This window comes from Gigantopelta aegis, chromosome 15, assembly GCF_016097555.1.
Source record: "Gigantopelta aegis isolate Gae_Host chromosome 15, Gae_host_genome, whole genome shotgun sequence".
Lineage (NCBI taxonomy): Eukaryota > Metazoa > Mollusca > Gastropoda > Neomphalida > Peltospiridae > Gigantopelta > Gigantopelta aegis.
Genome location: NC_054713.1, coordinates 29129872 through 29150300, shown reverse-complemented (window position 1 = coordinate 29150300; position 20429 = coordinate 29129872). Strand labels below are relative to the sequence as shown.

Genomic DNA, 20429 nt, shown 5'->3' with positions numbered 1-20429 from the left:
TCGGTAATCGTAGCTTCTCCATATTGAATTCTTGACAGATTGGCTTCGGTAGAAACGTGTTGTTTCATCGTTTTAGTTTAATTTTTTAGTCACATATTTCACGATGCCGTCAAAGGCTGAAGATATTATGAAAGGTTTCAAATTGTATCCTTCGGCGTTCTGAATGAAATACATTGAAATGTCAACATTGTTTATAGTTTTATCCTGAGTGTTGTCAACTTCCGGTAACAAAAACAAATAGTAAAATGCGTTTTATTTGTCAACAAATTTATGACATTTCTGTGCATTGAAAATATTGAATAGAATTACGTATGTTAGGATATTCGGTAAGAATCTGTGGTAAAGCTCCACCCAGGCGATGGTTACCTTTTTTACCCTAAAAAAAGGAAAATGTTTAATAATTAATGTGGTAAATGGGTTTTTACTGTCATTCTATGCACATTCTAAAAACTAAATGGATAAATTAAGCATTTATCCACTCAAACAACATAGGAAAGAGTTTCAAATGTTCCAACATGCGGATGCTATCACTAACCCAAAGGAATTGTAGTCATAATGGTCCCAGTATGAAATGACCCTGAAATTCATCAAAACGAGGAAGTATTTCCGCCCGCACCTCTCTCTTTGGAGTATTGGATTACCGATTAGCAATATCAAGTGGACATTGTATTAAACTCTATATAAACGACGTAGTGCTATTGCCCTGGATTCAAACTCTAGACCATCAGGACTAGCCGAGCACTGTAACCACTCGGTCACACAGTGGATCAACAAGTGAGACTGCATTTTAATACTTATAAATCTCAAAGGCAAAACGTAGTGATACTGGATTCCGAAATATAAAAATTATGTTGCTTTTATAGGACAAAATGTTTAAAAAGGTATTGTATATAACTAACCCTAAACGTACACTAATTCTAACAGATATTGTTAGGTGGGTGTGGGTGGATATTTTACCCATAGGAGGGTTAGGATGGGGGCAGGATATTCATATAATTTACAAAATAGACAACTGCAATATTAGAAAAAAAAATTCACTAGCCGTTGGGCATGGCAATAGTAGTTGTTTACTAGCCGAACATAGAATATCACTAGCCATTGGAGTGGGGCTACCATAATCTAGAAGCCCTGCATTAATACTTGATTAATAATTTTTTATTTATTTATACCTCATTATGCTGATCTAGCCATAAAAAGTATCATCGTGCTGGCGAAGGAACGACAGCGGGCTGCTGTATATGTAAAGATAATTTCTTTGTGCTGTGTAGACAAAATTATCTTAATTTTTTATATTTTAATTTTAAAAAATATATATAAATGCAAAGCAAATATACATGTATCTATATAATTATTATTTGTGCCTGATGGTCAAAGTAGTGCCATCACATTGACATAGGGCTGACAGTGAGCCGCTGTAGGCGTAATAACTTTATAATGAGCTGAACATTATGTGTGTATGTTTTTATTTGGTATTTTTTATATGGTACATTAGTGTTGATGGCTAATGGTAGCAGCTCGTATCTGACCATTAGCCCGAGTATTCTGACTGTAAGAGAGCTAGACAGACATTTGTACAATTATATGCTCTAATTACAGATACATTTTTGTTATTTCCATCTTCATCGAATGAATCGATCGCTGTGGTAAAATATTATCGCTAGCTGACCAAGCTATGTAATTTTCTTTCAATCCATTGTTCTCGCTGCTCCATTTAAGTGGGGCGCCCTGCCCCGCTATTCCATTTTGCCGCCATCCTTTCATGTTCCCCGCCCTCCTGTATTTTCCAGCACCTATCTCTGCTATTTTCAAATGCACTTTTTTCCCCCACAAAAAACAACGATCAGTTTGCACACTGGACATCAAAGGAAACAAGCCGCGTTGTGTACGAAAAAGCAATTGACGATACATTTACGACAGTTACCGTAACATAATAGTATTTTTAACACAATAACAGCCTCTATTTTGTCCAATGTCTGTATCCATTTGTATGTTTGATAGACACAATAAAAGTTATATTTTATGTAAGCAATGAAAACATTTGATTTTTTACGGATTCAGCAATCTCCAATTGAAAAAACCCCTCTTATTTGGCGCCAAATTTGTCACGTGATCAGAACGGTCATTCTGTCTTTTGTTTCCACTAACTATCGTTTGATATTTTGTCCTCAGTTGCAGATATAATTGGTTGAAAGTGATGATTTTTACTTTCTGTTATTCTGTTTATTCAGCAGTTCTTTATAAAATATTGTAAACTTTTCATTTTGAGGGGATATGAACGCTTATAAAAACAACGGAAGTGGTAGTGTTTATCATTAAAATAATTTATCTTGAGTGCCAAATAATATACACACACACCCACCGTCTTTACAAAAACAAAACTACTCTTTATCAGCTAGCAATAATATTTTATCACAGCGATCGATTCATTCAATGAAGATGGAAATAACAAAAATGTATCTGACATTAGGAGATCACTTTACAAACACCTTTATTGTTTTTCGTATATCTTGAAATCTTTATTAAAAATAATATTAAAACTTTGATTGGTCCAGCAAAACCGGAACTGCCAGAGAATGTCGGACCGATATCATCTTCGGTTCAATTAAAAGACGAGTCTTTTTATAAACCCCTTTGCACTTTTTTGTAGGCAAAATAAGGAGTATGTCTTTTCTCAAGGTCTACCAACACACAACAATATGGTAACCAAACTACTCTTCTCTCTTCCCCCCCCCCCCCCCCCTTTTTTTTTTTTTGCTTTTCGATTATTATTGGTGGGTTTTTTTTAAGGGTGTGGTGCCGAGCAGCCGCCCTCCTTTAATTTTTACCCAGCGAGAACACTGCAATCACTGCCCATCAAAGAGTAGTCAAAGATTCCCACTCTAATACCACAACAATCCTATGTTTGATGTCAAATACATTTACATCATTTACGAGTTCCTTGATTAAAACCAATCCAGGTATTAATTACTAATACACACACTACAGAAAGAAACCCGACAGCACCCACATTCAGTTAAGCTTCGTCAAACTCCGGACAGCAGAATTATGACATAGCGTCACAGCACCCTCAATAGTTTAAGAAGTAGCAGGCTACAACAGTGATGATAGCAGGGGGCAAAGCGGGGGGTCTGGGGGCCCTCCCCTAGAAACATTTGAAAAATCAGATTTCGATGTGAACTAATCCCGTTTCAAGACAAATAAACAACTATTTTGGCACCTTGTTTGGATCCCTTTTGTAGGAGACTTTATTAAAGAAGAGAAAGCACTTTTTGTTTACCATAAACGAAAAGTAGGCGGCGGCAAAAGCTGTTTCAGGCGGCGATTTTCCGCCGGAGACCGGGTACTTTTGAGGGCTCTGGCGTCACATGATCGCCCATTCAGTCTTTCAGGGGCCGTCTCATATAATATGACAAGTGCTTGACATTTATCCTTTGCTAACACTTGATGTCGATACTAGTACAGATGGGCATTACTTTCATACCAATGCAGGGGTTTCCCCAGGGCCGTTAGGCGTAGCGGCCCGACACGCCTTGATCTGTAAAGTAAGCGCTTTGACGGTGTGGAAGGGCCTTAAATCAATTGCCGCTACGCCTTGATTTGAAGTACTTTAGAAAAACAATTATCACAAGTACGAGCGTGGCAGTCGACTACCTCTTGCAAACAACTTGTGTACCAGTATACCAAGCACACCTAATCACTATGACAGGTAAAACACGTCCTAAATACCTAACAATTGATCAGTCGTCTGCTCACAATTGGTGTTTGGTAATTTTACCACATCTACTGGGACCGCTAATCCATCAGGAAGGTGCTTACGCGTAACGGGATTCCCGTGCCGAGCAATCGAGCTTCAAGGCCGATCAAAGAAGATGCCCATTGACAGAATCAAGGGTACTATTTAACTCGATAAGTAATAGGTGAAGCACTTTTTAATAGTATAGTTAAGTTGGCAATCAGTAATTTCTAGCCTAACACCCCATTCCCAAGACACACTGAAAAAATCCAGGGCTCGCGCTGTCGGTAACCAATATAGCCATCGGCTAATTAAAAATTATTTTTACAAAAAAAATGGCTAATAAAATTTGCAAGTGGCTAAAATGTTGGCTGAGCCATTTTCTATCTTCTGATGTGAACAAACTGTTACATAATCTATTCCACACCTCAAACATAATAATACCAAATATTCAATTAGCATAATAGCCATCTCGCGACCGGTAACGAGAAACGGTGTTATCCAGAATACAGTGTATGCCTTATGATGTTTGCTAATTTTAATAATAAGGTTATTAATTTTAACAGCATGCATTCGACATGTATGACAGCAATGTGACGGTGATTCAATGTCTGGAAAATATGTAACTTGCTATTTTAATTTTGTAAAGTCTTTGAACCAAAGTAATAAAAATAAACCGACACTGCATGCCAATTTGAATACACATGCTAGTTCAGGGTCGAAAGATATGTAGGCTATCCCAAGGGCTGAGTTCAGCCAGACCGAGCGAAAACAAAACGTTCGCTACACTGGTTTGTGCGCTTCACGTTAAACCAAATGGACACGACGGACACCAATCAAATAGTTCGCAAACGTTAGGAAGAACGTTTGTTGGCTGAACTGAGGAATGCTCTCGGCGTAATATACTTCACACTTCAGAGTCAGCTGACACCCACGTGTCAAGAGACATTGTTGCGGACATGAACAATACAATTACGCAGAAGTAAATCTTTATGTAAATGTGTAGAAAAACAACAGTTGTTTGCATCAATGAATATCTAACTGCAGTTTCATTATTTCCTTTGTCTTTGTTAATTTTGTACCTGTGGTCGAGAGCACGCACACTGAGATCGCGATCGCGGGAAATGAACATGCAGTATTTATACAAATTGCAGTTAAACGTACACTGAATTAGTTTACAATAATCATATTTGTTAGATAATGCTAGATATGTATTTGTTAAACTGTGAGGTGACATTTAATAAGTTAGCTGGATTTTAAAAAGACCGTAAAATTTTATTTTATTAACTCTTTTTCTGGGTTTTTTTCTTTAATATATATATATATATATATATATATATATAAATGGAATATACTGTGAAGTCAGCATTCTTAGATTAGGTATTTTACAAGCAGAAATCACAACAAGCATTTAACACGATGCTGAAATCAACAGCAACAACATGGAGTAAATTATGAAATTGTTGGGGGTGGGGAATTGATGGGTTATTTGAAAAAAAGAAGTTTTACCCCCCCCCCCCCCCCCCCAACATGATTTGATGGATTGAAGGCAAACACTTAACTGTTTTAAACCCACTACCCCACTTCTTTTGCCTTGATGTTTGTGTTATAATGATGCTATATATGTAAGCGCCTTAAAAAAATCCTGGGGAAAGGCCTGCCAATGAATAGTTGTAAAATATCAATTTGCTACTGAATTGATTCTTAATTAACACAATTTATACACTCAAAATTATTTACAATTGTTATGAATGGGTTATGAATACTATTCACTACAGCAGAGGCACAAAAAGGTAGCATACCGTTTGCATATTGAATATAATACTTGAAAACAAATTCTAATAACAGGGCTTAAAAATCACAAAAATTAAATGATTTGGCTTTGTTGATCTGGCACATGTGAGTCGTGAGACCATGGACACGCACCAAAATGTTAATTCATCTTCCTCCATTTTAAGTGTAGTGGGGACAATGCTGCAGGAAATTGTGTAGCTATAATTTGTTGGTTATATATATATATATATTCCTTGACAAGTCAGAAATTGGATGAATTTAAGGGATGCGGACAGTGGAAAGATATTGTGGCAGTCCAATGATGATTTGTAAGTATATATACATGTTTTGATAAAAATGGCTACAACAGAAAACATTTCATGACAGTTGATTTCATAGATATATTTATGATAGATCCTAACATCAGTAGAGCCAGGCCAATCAATTTTCAATTATAATCATTCATTGGAACATCGGTAATGAAAGCACGAAGTTTGAAACAAATATCGGCTCACATAAATTTTTAAATAATTTTGGAATTAATTTGTTTAGAAATGCTGAATTTGTCAGGTCACTGGTCTGGGGCCTAATTCACTAAACTCTCGCAACTTTGCAATCTCGTAGTGCAATGCTAAAAGACTTGCAAAAGAGGATGCTTTGTTGTCTAGCAGAAACTAAGAGACTTTTGTGAATTGGGCCCCAGGGCCCCATTCCACGAAGCGATCTTAGCCCTAAGATCACCGTATCTGCACACCTAACGTATACACTTACAGTTATCTTAGCGCTAAGATCGCTTTGTGGAACGGGGCCCTTGTGTTCAAAGTAGATGAATTTCCAGATTTTTGCCAGGTGGGGGTTGGTTGGGTTTTTGGTATTTATTTTACATTATAACTATTTCATTCTAAAGAGCTATGGTATGATAGTTGATTTTAAAGTATTATATATCACAACATGTTTGTGGCTGTTGTTTATTTACAGGTAACAGTATTCTAATATTTTTTTCTTCTTTTTTTGCATATTCATGCAGATCATCACCAGATTCAGAACATGAAGGTACGTTGTGTCGTGATGACTTGAAAAGCCATCTGAAATTAGTTCCTGCAGCAGAGGTTGAAATTTTTTGGAAACATTTCACTTACCACAGTGCAAGTGCTAGTCAATATTTACTTGCAACTTTTAACTGGTAACAGCAGTAGAGGGCAAAGTATAAAATAAGCCTAATTGTAAACAGACTCATCATTTTAGTTCTGACTCACAGTATTGATACATTGTCACATTTCAAAGCCTGAAATGATACTGTGTGTCCATACTTGATCTCCTTGGAATGTTTTTTTTTCTTTCTATGCATTCCCTAGCCCAACTTCCCAGGGAATTGTTTAAAGACTTGAAAAGTTGGCTAGTATAGATATTAGAGCTGGGTGGTATACAGTATACCCTGTCCGGTATCGGTATCATGTCAATACCGATTTACCGTACTGAGCAAATATCGAAATACAGAAATTTCGGTATTGAAAAATGTTTCCCGTCATTTAGTAAAGCACTAACAATATATATCTGATGAACGTAAAATAGCGAGAAGAAGAAGACCTAGTGTATGTAATTCAATTTTATTTAGATGAAATAAGCGGGTAAAACTCGGGTGTGTATTTAAACCCGAAAATACCTCTCTTTATCAATATTGTATCACCCCAAAAATACCGATACCGAACCTGAAATTTCCATACAGCCCAGCTCTAATAGATATATGGTTGAATAGTAAAAATAGAACACGTACAAACTCATTGTCCAGGCTGCCATAAATGAATTGCTCAGTTTTTACATATTTGCTACAGATCTAGGATTTATATATTTTAAAGTAGATACTTTTTTATTTATACAGAAGAAATATTTATTTAATTAGTAAAGAAAGATATTGACATTTACATTCATATATATTTTGTGTGGAAGTTAATTTTTAACATAAACTTTTCTTTCTTTTTTCTGCTTAACAGCACGGGTACCTAAAAAAATTCTCAAATGCAGAGCAGTGTCAAGAGAGGTAAATTTTTCATCACTAGAACCCATGGAGAAATTTAGGCTGGAGCAAAAAGTGATGTTCAAAGGAAAAATTTTGGAAGGTAAATATCTTTTGTATATTTAAATCAGGTTTGTGTTTTTCATCTTTTATATATAACTGTTATACTGGTATTGTATTTAACAATGATATAATTTTCAGCTTTTATTTTGAAATGGGTATCACATCTGTTAAATGGCTTAGCTTGAAGAAAATGTCCTCTCCATATGATGATGGTTAGTCTTTAATTTGTTATTGAACGTTTGTTTTTTGTAACGACACCAGTCGAGCACATTGATTAATTAATCATAGGCTGCAAGAGATCTTTTATATGCACTTTCCCACAAGACAAGAAAGCACATACCACAGCCTTTGACCAGTTGTGATGCACTGGTTGAACGAGAGGAAAAAACCAATCTGTTGAAATGATCCACCGAGGTGGTTCAATTCTTGCGACACAAGCACCTCAAGCGAGCACTCAACCGACTGAGCTAAATCCCACCCCTTGTTTAATTTGTTATTGATTCAGTTGGGTATTTGACACGACCATTTAATGTTGATCTTATTGTATTTCTGTGTTAAATCAAGTTTGCCAGTTATAGCCCTTTGGTCTTAGTTTCCTATGTTTTTGCATCATCTTGCAACATTAATGTAATATTTTAATATCCTAATTTGCCATCATCTGAGGTAGATATTTTATTTAGTTTTTTGGCGTATTTATTATATAACCTTTATGAAGTTACAAGGTGAGATACAGGTATTACTTTTAGCTCAACACCCCTGCGCGTGCTGTAACCTCACCGTGGTGCAGGGGTGTAACATTCTCTTTGAGAATGGCCAATACAGCACAAATTGAAGTTTAGAGTAAAATTCGGTGTCCGTAAAATTCTGTGATATTTGTATTTGTATTTCTGCACAGTTCTTTACACTGTTTTTGTTTAAACCTTGAATTTTTATATTGATGTTGATCATCACTTTATTTATTTGCATTACCATAGTTTGACACCCAATAGCCGATGTATTTTTCGTGCTGGGGTGTCGTTAAACATTCATTCATTCATTTAGCTCAACATTAGCATTTTGTATTTAGCTCCATTTCTCACAAACTGTAATTCCTGCGTCAATGAAACTTGGTTTATAGTTGCACCTATGGATGTGTATGACATAAACATTTTTAAAAATAAAATTAAAAGTTTAATTTAAATGTTTTCACTTCTTGAATTTTAAAAATTTAAACCTCATCAAAATCAAATAAGTTTACAATAGGTCAAACATTTAATCCTGCAGAATTTCTGTTATTTGTTTAGTATAGTATCTACGATAAGATAAGATTAAAGACGGCCACTGCATATTATTGCATAACTGTAACTAGAAGTTGGTCAGTTGTTAAATGTTTACGATATGATTATTTAGAAAACAAAATGAACAATACTGACAGAAAATCTTATTTGTCCATCACTATTAAAATGATTTGCTGTTTATTTCAGAGTGGTATTTTGAGTTTGGGTTTGTAATTCCTGGTTCTACGAACACATGGCAGTCAGTTATAGAGGCAGCTCCCGAGAACCAGATGATGCCAGCTAGTGTTCTCAAGTAAGCATTCAATTTGGTCATAACATAGAGAATAGAGAAGGTGTAATCTTTCTTCACTGATGTAAAAGATGTGTTAGGACAAGCAATAGAGTTGATCACAGTAACTGCTGTTTGATACTCTTGTATCTAGAGTAGTGATTTCCCTAGAAATTAGGCAAGGCATGGTAGACCAAACACTTTTGGGGCATTTTCACCATTTTCTGGGCACTTGTTTTTCATTAAAAAAAAATTTTTTTTAATTAAAATAAACATTAATGTAATTTATGTGCTTACTTTAATAAATGAATGGCAAAAGATATAAAAGGCATATTTTATTAATTAATAATACCTTTTGGGGTGTTTTATAAGGGCAATTTTAGAATTAATTACTGAAAAAGGCTTGTTTAATCTCAGGGCAGCCTGGCTCTGATTGAGGCAAGATGGTGCTAGACTACTGAGGCATAGTGCTGCACCATGCTAAAACAAGCTAGGGAAAACACTATAGAGCCTGTACATATGCAGGCCTTGCGAAAGGTTCCAACCAGGTCCCATCTAGCCGGTATACTATTGAAAAGATTGCCAGCCTACAGAAGTACTCGCCCTATTCCTGTTGACCAATCCCAACTGTTAAAATACTAACAGAAATAAATAGTATTTAAATCACAAAGTCGAAAGTATTCTGTTGAATTCTTAACCTACCTTTAATAAGAGACCCCCTGCTTTTCTTAAAATTAACTGCCTGGAACTCACTGGAAAAACCTTTGTAACGCAGTTCAAGTGAGTGAACATTGTACAAGTATAAATTTCAGCATGCAGAAGATAAAATGGAGATTATCGATGAATAGCTTTAAAATACAAGCAACCGAGTTAACATATTTTTACACAGGTCTACCCAAAATTAGTTCTCAGTCTCGCCTGAGGTACTTGCGTCGCAGGATTGAACCACCTCGGTGGATCCATTCAACTGTTTGGATTTTTCTCGTTCCAGCCATTGCACCACAACTGGTCAAAGGTGGTAGCATGTGCTTTCCTGTCTGTGGGGAAAAGTGCATATAAAAAATCCCTTACTGCTAATGGAAAAATGTAGCAGGTTTCCTCTGATGTCTACTAGTCAGAATTACCAAATGTTTGACATCCAATAGCCGATGATTAATTAATCAGTGTGCTCTGGTGGTGGTGTTAAACAAAATCGAATTTTTTGGGTTCTCAGTTGGTTAAAAACATCCAAGCCTAACCCATACATTTTTTTTTATTTAGGCCGGCTGTTTTTAGCCTACTTGCATATTTTAAATCATAAGGTTTGCATATAAAAATGAATGTACCGTCTGATTTTTGACAAATTGTACGTGGGAGTGTAAGTTTCTTTCATTCAGTTGATCATTTGTCTGGGAATTATATAACCGTAAATAAAATGTGTTGAGTGCGTCGTTAAATAAAACATTTCCTTCCTTCCTTGTCTGGGAATTAACATGTTTTAAAAAAAATTAAATTTCTTTGGTTTTCCGATATTTCTTCCTGAAATACTTTACTGGTCTTGCCAGGAATAAATCATATGCACTTTAAAACTCTCAGATACTCAAATAAAATATGGGTGTGATAATTGTTCTGTTTAGTGAATGTGTATTGTGTCATATCAAATTAAAAATGTATTTAAAAATTAAATATTTATGAAAGTAAAGCAAACAAGTATGGAGTTTACAACCCCTGTAATTAAGAAAACGTCCACTGCCAAAAAAAACCCCATGCCATTGAAAAAAAACCTGAATATAGTCCAAGGCCAAAAAGTGCCATGGAAAATTAAATACTCAACGGCATTGCCGATTGCCGTGGGCAATTGCAGGGGATGGTTCTATATAGGATAATAATGCTATTATTTTCCACTACATATGTCAGATTTACATTATTTTTAATTAAATTTTTTTTTTATTTCAGTGGCAATGTGTTAATAGAAACTCGATTTTACGATGGTGATCTCCTGGTCAGTACGTCGAAGGTGCGGATATTCTACGTATGATTCTAGTCATTACCATCTCGTCGTACTATCCGCCATAAAACACTCACAGGTTAACCCAGCTCATCTCCTCATCACTGAGCTTGGGAAGACCACTGCTAAAACTATTCCTCTTTTGCAGAATCTATAAAAACTGCAAATGTTATACATGTGATACTGAATACATCTTGATGCAGTGCAAACAAAAATAGTGTCATATTAAGGATCCTGCCAAACATGGATAGATAGTACAAGTGTAAATAATCTGTTTTTCTGCTTTGTCGTATCGTACAATAAAACAGATGTTTTAAGCTGGCATTTAGGAATAAAAGCTTGGGTTGTAATTGACGTATGGAAGTTGAAGGTGCCATAGACAATTGATAACAAATTCACCAGAAAGTTAATTTGATAATTTAGCCTTTTAATTGATCTGTATTGTGTGACATTTTATTTGACCGACAAAAACTGAATTGGCTCTACATTGACAAAAACTGAATTGGCTGGACATTACAACTGCCAAATGATTAACTCTTTGTCCAGCTTAACCTGTGTAAGAGAACATACATGTAAGTGTTGATGCAATGGTATGGGGATGGGGAAAAGCCCCCCCCCCCCCCCCCCCCAATTTAATAATAAGACATCATGCATTTTTAATACCTAAATCAGTTATGTGGCCAGCCCTATAAATTTATTGTTGGTTTTTCCACATTGATGATGGCATGCGTGTAGATACTTTAGTTTATCCTGCAATCACTCTATACATTGGTGAGATATGACTAGATAAATATAGATAGGTCACATGACACATGACCAACTCGACTCTGGTATTTTAGACTAGAATTTCAATAACGTACTCTTTAAATAAATTGTTTCAGTACAGTACATACAAATAAAGCTTTGTGTAACGATAAAGATACATAACTTGTATATTTATTTATGAATGAGTTTTGAAACTTATTTTGAATGTGACAAAATGTAGCTAACGTCTTACAAAGAATGATGTCATGTATCTTAAATAACATCATACTGCATATGTCTTTCTTGATTGATGGTAATCAGTTTACATACAAAAACTAGAATAAATATGATTTTCCAACTTCCATGTATTTTTGTTGGATTGCGGGATAAATAAAATAACCAGTTAGTCTTAAGATGACTATTTTATCCTGCTCAGGTCGAAGGGCAAATGACGCAAGGCCCTGCTGAACAGCATTTGCTATTCTAACCTGCGCAGGATCAATAGGATATTCAACGCGCTTCCATTTTGTATCATGTTTATGTCCCGAGTGAAATAATTTTCTTTTGTCATGAGCTTCAGCGAGTGACAATGAAAATTATTTCACGAGGGACATAAACATGATTGAAATGGTAGCAAGTTTAATATCCTATTTATTACCCATAGTCGATCATAATTTGGTTGACATTCCTGTAAGGTTGTAATGCGCCAATCGATGACATCATCGTGTGACGTCGAAGTGTTAGTCCCACTTGGCGTTCAAGTGGGACTTGTCGCTTTGATATGTACCAAGATATTTTTAACCATATGGGTAATAAAAAGCTGATATCTTAATACAGTAACCAGTTGTTCTCCGTCTTCTAAAATTTATGTGTAACAAAATAATATTACTGGTGTATGGTAGTCAAATGTTGAAGATTGTATTGTTTTAGGATATATTTTCAAGTACAACAGAGCTAAAATTATACAATGGTAGTCAAATGTTGAAGATTGTATTGTTTTAGGATATATTTTCAAGTACAACAGAGCTAAAATTATACACTGAAACCGTGTAAGGTAATACGTTAAAAGCTATTAAAGAAGACCATATAAAAACATTTTTTATTCAAACATTATTATTTAACTGGCTTTGACAGATATAAATAATCTGTGTTGAAAGACCAGATGCGTCATAGCTATATATGAGTAATCAAGTGCCAAGTTGCATTTAGCTGGCGTCCACATTTTTATGCTCCGCAAGGCTCAATGGGTAGGTGTAAACCACTTGCACCAACCAGTGATCCATAACTGGTTCAACAAAGGCCATGGTTTGTGCTATCCTGCCTGTGGGAAGCGCAAATAAAAGATCCCTTGCTGCTAATCGGAAAGAGTAGCCCATGTAGTGGCGACAGCGGGTTTCCTCTCAAAATCTGTGTGGTCCTTAACCATATGTTTGACCATATAACCGTAAATAAAATGTGTGGAGTGCGTCGTTAAATAAAAACATTTAATTTAATTTAATTCACATTTTTATGGTTATCACAGATTCTGATGACATCTTTACCAGATGTTTGTTAGACATATTTCCATAAAAGTTTTGAGTCCAAAGAGTTTTATTAATAAACAGTTTTAGTTCATGGTAACACAGCTAGGCTAGAAGAAGAAAGACGAAATGTTTGTAGACTGAGAATTTATTTTGGCTTTAATCATCAGGTGTTGATTGTGTTCAATTTTGGTTTTGAACTTCATGTTTATCATTGAAAGTACTGTCATGACACCTAAATAATGGTATTCATCCGCTTTGCCAGTTTTGAATGTTACATATTAAAATTGGAAATTAAACTTAAAGGTCAACTTTACAAGAAAGTAAAGTTAAAATCGGACAATTTTTTGTTTGCCAATATTGGGAGATGAGACTACATGTATATCATGTTTTCATTTCCAGTAAAAGCTTTTTCACTTTTATGTAAAAATTTTTTTTAGAAAATTCTGCATTAAAATTGCTTTTTGGCTAAAAGGAAAAGGGACCAAGAGTTAACTCTGAAATTGTGACATAGTTTATATGATTTTTCTCTGGAATAGTGATGTAATTAGTTTGATTTGTCTATAGTTCATGTACTGAAAACATTAAAATGATGGCGTATATAAGACATCCTTGTTTTCAGATAATGTTTGAAAAGTTTAGTGTAGGTATTTTGTAAGACACTTTGCAGCACATCCTTGACAATTGCGAGTTTGAAAAACAAATGGTGAATTTTATTTTAATGTGGCGAAATATTTTCATGTAGTGATATATATATATTTTAATAACATGGTTTCTGCAGTTATTGATAATGGATAATCTGGCAAAATGTTCTACTCGCCCAGAGCTAGCCATGTTTAAAGTGACGGACCCTAGTTTTTAAACACAATATCTTATTTTTCACTATTAAAGCCATTTTTGATAATTTAAGTTAGAAGTGCTTACATTTTATTACATAGAATATTAATTTTCTTACACCTGAAGGGGTTTTGGTCATCCAGGTTTTTGCAGTACCCCAAAATGCATTTTTCATTATTCTAAAAATGCACGTCCATCTGAGAAGTAATGGTTATCGAGACAAGCTCTAATTATCTTTAGACAGCCTTTCCCTGTTTAAACATCACAGACTTTAGCTTTGCAGGTTTGTAGATTAAGTAAATATCATGGGCTGAAACTAGAGTCTGCACCTTTAAAAGCCAATGTATGGATAACTCTTTTTACCCGTTCTTGAGAATACAAGGAATACAGTAAAGTAGATTTGCATTGTACAGCTCATAGTTTATAATTTTATTATAAAATTAACTTTTAATGTTTAGAATTTGTGATTTTATTTTTATTTTTATGCCAATATATTGTTTACTCTTAAATCATTTGTATTTGTGCCAAAATTTTGTGCAAATAATTTTATCGATTTGAGAATTTAGTTTAAAGTTACCGGGGTATGCGGTCCTCCTAAAAATTTTGTTACTTCTGTTTAAAACTTGGTGTCTTACTTGATGTATTTATTTCTGTACATATGGTGTCAGGGTTCATACAGGTCATGGGAAATCATGGAATTTGCAAATGTCATTGTCTAGACCTGTAAAGTCATACAATTTTGAGTTTGGTCATGCAAAATCATGGAATTTTGACTTGGGTCAACTCATTTTGGTCATGGCATTTTGAGTTTGGTCATGGAATTTCGTGGCATTTGTAGTTGGGTCATAGAAAGGCATAACATATTTTAGTTGAGTCATGGAATTTTGAAGTGGGTCACAAAATGTTTAGTTAAAAAAAAAGGGTTGGAAATTAAAAATAATTATCAATTAAAATAACTCAAGAAGGGATTGGCAATTCATGCCAAAATATTGTACTATGATGATTGCCGAAAATTGTCATAAATTGACCCGAAAATCTATTAAGTAAATTATACGCTCAGTAATAGTCTTCACCAGGAAAGTCGAGTAATCACTCAAAATTATCTCAAAAGTTTTAAGTGAGCGGTAAATTGATTGCACGCCTGGCACCATTCTACCAGTGGTCTTCAGATCGCCTTGATTTTATTCACAGCAAAAGACTAGCAAAGACTGGTGATAAATTTCAAATTTCTATGTGTAATTATTACAGTAATATACACACATATACAAGCGCACCCCTCTCCCGACTATTTCCAGCAAGAAACTAAGTTTTCAGAAATATCGAACAGAGATGTAAGAGAACCAAATAGCTTTAATCATATCTTATGTAATAATCCTGTTGTATTTTGTGTTCCTTCATCAGAGTTTTATTTTACGAGTTCCATTTGTTTAGGGGCCTTTTGTTTTTTCTTCATTGTTAACTTACTGTTTGCACTTTGTGTCTTTTTATGTTATGCACACTTACTTGCGATGTCTTAAGCTGTGTAGTATAATGGACACACAAACATGCTGTACATAAACTCAACATTGGTCAATGTTCCAATCTGTCGGTGACAGAATCTCAGGTGAGGTCAGAATTTGTGTTCACTACAGATGAGTCTGAACCTTTACAAGATCGGGTTTGAAATTTTTTGTGTATTTTTAGTTAACGTTTATTTTCTATGCAAAGGTAAATCCTGGAGCATTCTCATAGTAACATCAAGAGCCAATTTTTCATTTGTATCTAGCAAAACGTTTTAAAAACCGAATATTGGATGGAACCAAATTTTAGTGGAATATACATGTTAAAACTTTACTTTGAACAGCCCGAGGTAACCATATGCAATAAAATTCAAAATTTGTTTGGTATTTATGGAAAAGACTTGAAATAAAAATATTATTCCGGGCACAATATTTCACACGATCCATTATGAGCATGTCAGTTATACAGGTTCAGAAAGAACCGCCAATTGGTTTCATGGTCAACTCATACAAGTCGTGAAAGTCACTTAACCAAGTTACAGAGAAATGATTTTTCAATAAAATAATTATGTATTTTGTTTTTTAAGCTTACAGTATTAGGTGGAAATAGTGGTATTAAATATTAAGTTCAGTGTAAGTTTGAGATAATTGATTACGTTGCAATTCATGTAACCAAACAATCAGTTACTTAGGTAAAAATCATGTGCCATGACTTCTGGTTTTCTAAAGCCTAGATTACATTATATGACGCAATGGACCTTAGCTATCTAGTTGGGTGACGTCTGGTAGTGTGTATTGAGAAGCCAGTGTTTTACGACTAATTTTCAGTCATATAGTGTGAACAAGTCATGGCTTGCGACTTGACCATCCACTTGAGTCAGGTCGTCTAATGTGATCTAGGCTTAAGATTTTGAAATATTGTCCATTGTTACACTAAACCATGGTTAACCTCAACATAATTTGAACAACTGGGTTTTAGGTGTTATTAATGATAACCTAATTACACACCAATATTGACTTGCAAATATTCCTTTGGCTCATGCTGGTGTCATGTAGGGACTTTCATACAATAACAAGTATAGAATTAGCCTTTTGAAAATGTGTATAGGCTTCAATTTTTGTGTTTATCTTGAAGTCTAACCACGAAGTGCTTTCATATATTTTAAGGACTTTTAAAAATGAACATATGGTGAGAGCAAAAGTAGTTGTTTCTGGGTCCCACCTGTACAGATACACAAATTTGATATTGAGCATGATTAAATAATTAAAAATAATATTCACCAGTATGTGGTTATGTTAAACTGCTATCATTTGGATTTGTGTTACTTGCCTATGCTGACTGCCTAAGGTTTATAAGAGAGAAGATGGTATAGGGGCTTTACAGAGTTTTTATTTTTTCTCCACCAAAATATGTTTCCAGGAACATGCCCCAAAAATTAGGTAGGATAGGTCAGCTTTTTACTCTTCTTTATTTTGGTTCTTTATTTTAATTTTTTTAATTTACTTTAAAAAAAAAACCCTAATAATTTACTTAGATTTTTTTATTAACTACATTTAACCCCAAGGGTCCAGATAAAATATTACATAGGTATTCTCTTTATTATATATTAATAAAAAAAACCAAACCCAAATTGGGTCGGCCTTTTTTGTCTTGAAGTAAAAAGATGAGATATACACGTAGAGATCTGTCTCACAGTTTAACATTAAAAGTTCCCGATTTAGATCAGTTTCTCACATACTGAAATTTGGTTTATAGTTGCACCTGAAATTTGGTTTATAGTTGCACCTGGTTTTATGGATGTTCATCATGGTGCACCAAAACGTTTACAGTAAGCAATATTTTTAATTCTGCAGAAGTCTTGTTTCTAGATAATGTTGGGTTCCTGGAATCAAGATTATTGTAAGCCTACTTTTCAACTTTCCTCCAATAGCAGGCTTGTGAAAATTGCATAAACAATATTTCTGTCTGTGTTTTGCATGCACATGACGAATTTTATGTAACCAACTTTTGTTTGCACATTCAATTTAGGGTTATGCAAAATTAAATGGGTTACTTAAATCTGTTTAGGTAACACATTTAAGATTTTCTGTTTGCAGAGGACTGAATTGGTTATACAATCTTGAATCTTTTTATGGATAGTTGTCAATTGAGATATTTTAGATGTTTTACTTGGTAAATTTTATTGGGTTGTGTGATCAGACAACGGGAGAAATTTTAGTAACAAGCATTGGAGATACCACACGGTTCAGAACAAACACCTCGTAGACTTTAGCAGTGGCTGAAATTAGAATTTGTGCCTTCAGTGATGAGTGATTTATTGTGAAACATTAAATAATGTAAAGTAGGTTTCATTTGGTGCAAACTGTATGGAGCACATTCCATTAACCTGCTGTAGATAGTGGAAACTAACAGATGGTGAAGTAGTTTTTATTTCTAGCTAAAAACTTTAAGTGCATACTTTGCATGAAATTTTCATGTCATTTTACTGTTCGAGATGTTCCATTTATTGTGAAAGGTCATTGTACTTAAGTTATTTACCTGTAGATGCCATATGTAAAAAGCAAACATTCCATTGTTATGTATTTATGATTTTGTACATATGTCTATAAGATTGTGTTTTTTTGTACTAGATGTTAAATATTGTAATATAAACACACATGAATGGTCCGTCCAGAACATACTAGCTACTCCCGTTTCGTGAAGGCTTGATTATTAAATGTAATGAATGATCGCTTTGTCTTAGTTTTCTGTTAGTATATCGGTTGATCAGGGATGTACCTGACCTAAAATAATTGGAGGAGGTACCTCGGTGAGCAGTAGGACAACAGAATCCAGGAGCGGATCTAGGACTTTAAAATGGGTGTGGGATGTAACATTAATGTCATGTGTGGTGGCATTTGTAAACAAGACTCCACATTTTGTATAAAGTTTGTTTTGTTTAATGACATAACTAGAGCACATTGATTTATTAATCATTGGCTATTGAATATCAAACATTTGGTAATTTTGATATACCGGTATAGTCTTGCAGAGGAAACCCGCTACATTTTTCCATTAGTAGCAAGGGATCTTTTATATTCACCATCGGCATCCCATTGACAGGATAGTACATACCACGGCCTTTGATATACCAATCGTGGTGCACTGGCTGGAAAGAGAAATAGCCCAATAGATCCACCGACGGAGATCGACCCTAGATCGACCGTGCATCAAGCGAGAGCTTTATCACTGGGCTACAACCCACCCACCCGGTGATCGACTGTGCATCGAGCGAGAGCTTTACCACTGGGCTACAACCCACCCACCCGGTGATCGACTCTAGGCCGACCGTGCATCGAGCAGAGCTTTACCACTGGGCTACACCCACCCCACCCCTACTCCCACCTCCACACACTGTATGAAGGCGGAATTACAAGAAATTCAAAGATGGGGACTTCTTCCCACCCCTAAAACGTGCTCTCTTTTTAACAGTTTGGTTACATTGAAATGCCCTTTTTAGAGAGTTGGTCCATGTGCCTTACTATCCTGAATCCCCTCCATAAAATATTTCTTGATGCACTTTTGAATTAATACTTTTCCAAAATATAGAGGGGCACGGGCCAAGTGGGCCTCCACGTAAATCCACGTCAGGAATCTTGTGGTAACAAAGTCTTCTTCAGTTAAAAAAAACGGGCACATTAAACTAAAATATATATTAATACAAAATGTGTTGATGTTTAGCCAGGTAAGGGATTAAACTCTGTCGGTACAAAAGAAAGAAAGATTGTTTTGTTTAATGACACCACTAGAGCACATTGATTAATTAATTATCGCCGTCGGCTATTGGATGTCAAACATTTAGTAATTCCGACTCGTAGTCTAATGCAGCAAGGGATCTTTTATATGCACTTTCCTACAGACAGGAAAACACTTACCACGGCCTTTGTCCAGTTGTGGTGCACTGGTTGGAACGGGAAAAAAACCCAATCAACTGAATGGATCCACCGAGGTGGTTCGATCCTGCGACGCAAGCACCTCAAGCGATCACTCAACCGACTAAACTAAATCCTGTCCCCACTCAATCAGTATAGTGCTCGTCTGAGGTGTTTGTGTTCAATAGGATAGAATCACCTCTGATTAGGTTTTTCCCATTCTCTGATTTGCTTTCACCCCATTAAATTCAGTGTCCCATGACTGGTATATCAAAGGCCATGGTATGTGCTATCCTGTGTATGAAAGTGGATACAAAAAATCCCTTGCTACTTGTGGGGGATTTTTTTTTTAATTACCAATTATTGACACCCAATAACCGATAATTAATAAATTAATGTGCTCGAGTCAAAGTTTATTTAGCCATGTCCACAACGTGGTTGAAATCAGTTACACTGGTCTGTCCCTTGTACCTGTAGCACTAATTTGAATCCGGCAGGATTTAGCTCAGTCGCTTAAGTGATCGCCTGAGGTGCTTGTGTTGCAGGATCGAACCACCTCGGTGGATCCATTCAGCTGATTGGGGTTTTTTTTCGTTCCAACCAGTGCACCACAACTGGTCAAAGGCCGTGGTATGTGCTTTTCTGTCTGTGGGAAAGTGCATATAAAAGATCCCTTTCTGCATTAGAAAAAATGTTGTGTTTTCTCTGATGACTACGTGTCAGAATTACTAAATGTTTAACATCCAATAGCCTATGATTAATTAATCAATGTGCTCTACTGGTGTCGTAAAACATAACAAAC

The 20429-nt window shown here is 35.3% G+C and overlaps 1 protein-coding gene across 1 annotated transcript; it reads left to right on the top strand.

The window, feature by feature from the left end:
* Positions 1-8: 8 nt before the first annotated feature.
* Positions 9-11746, top strand: LOC121390589 (retinal rod rhodopsin-sensitive cGMP 3',5'-cyclic phosphodiesterase subunit delta-like). The gene is made up of 6 exons (XM_041522443.1): positions 9-144; positions 5773-5835; positions 6534-6559; positions 7498-7623; positions 9047-9152; positions 11064-11746. Exons 1-6 carry the CDS (start codon positions 104-106, stop codon positions 11143-11145), a joined length of 444 nt encoding a protein of 147 aa, XP_041378377.1. The 5' UTR covers positions 9-103; the 3' UTR covers positions 11146-11746.
* Positions 11747-20429: the final 8683 nt, after the last annotated feature.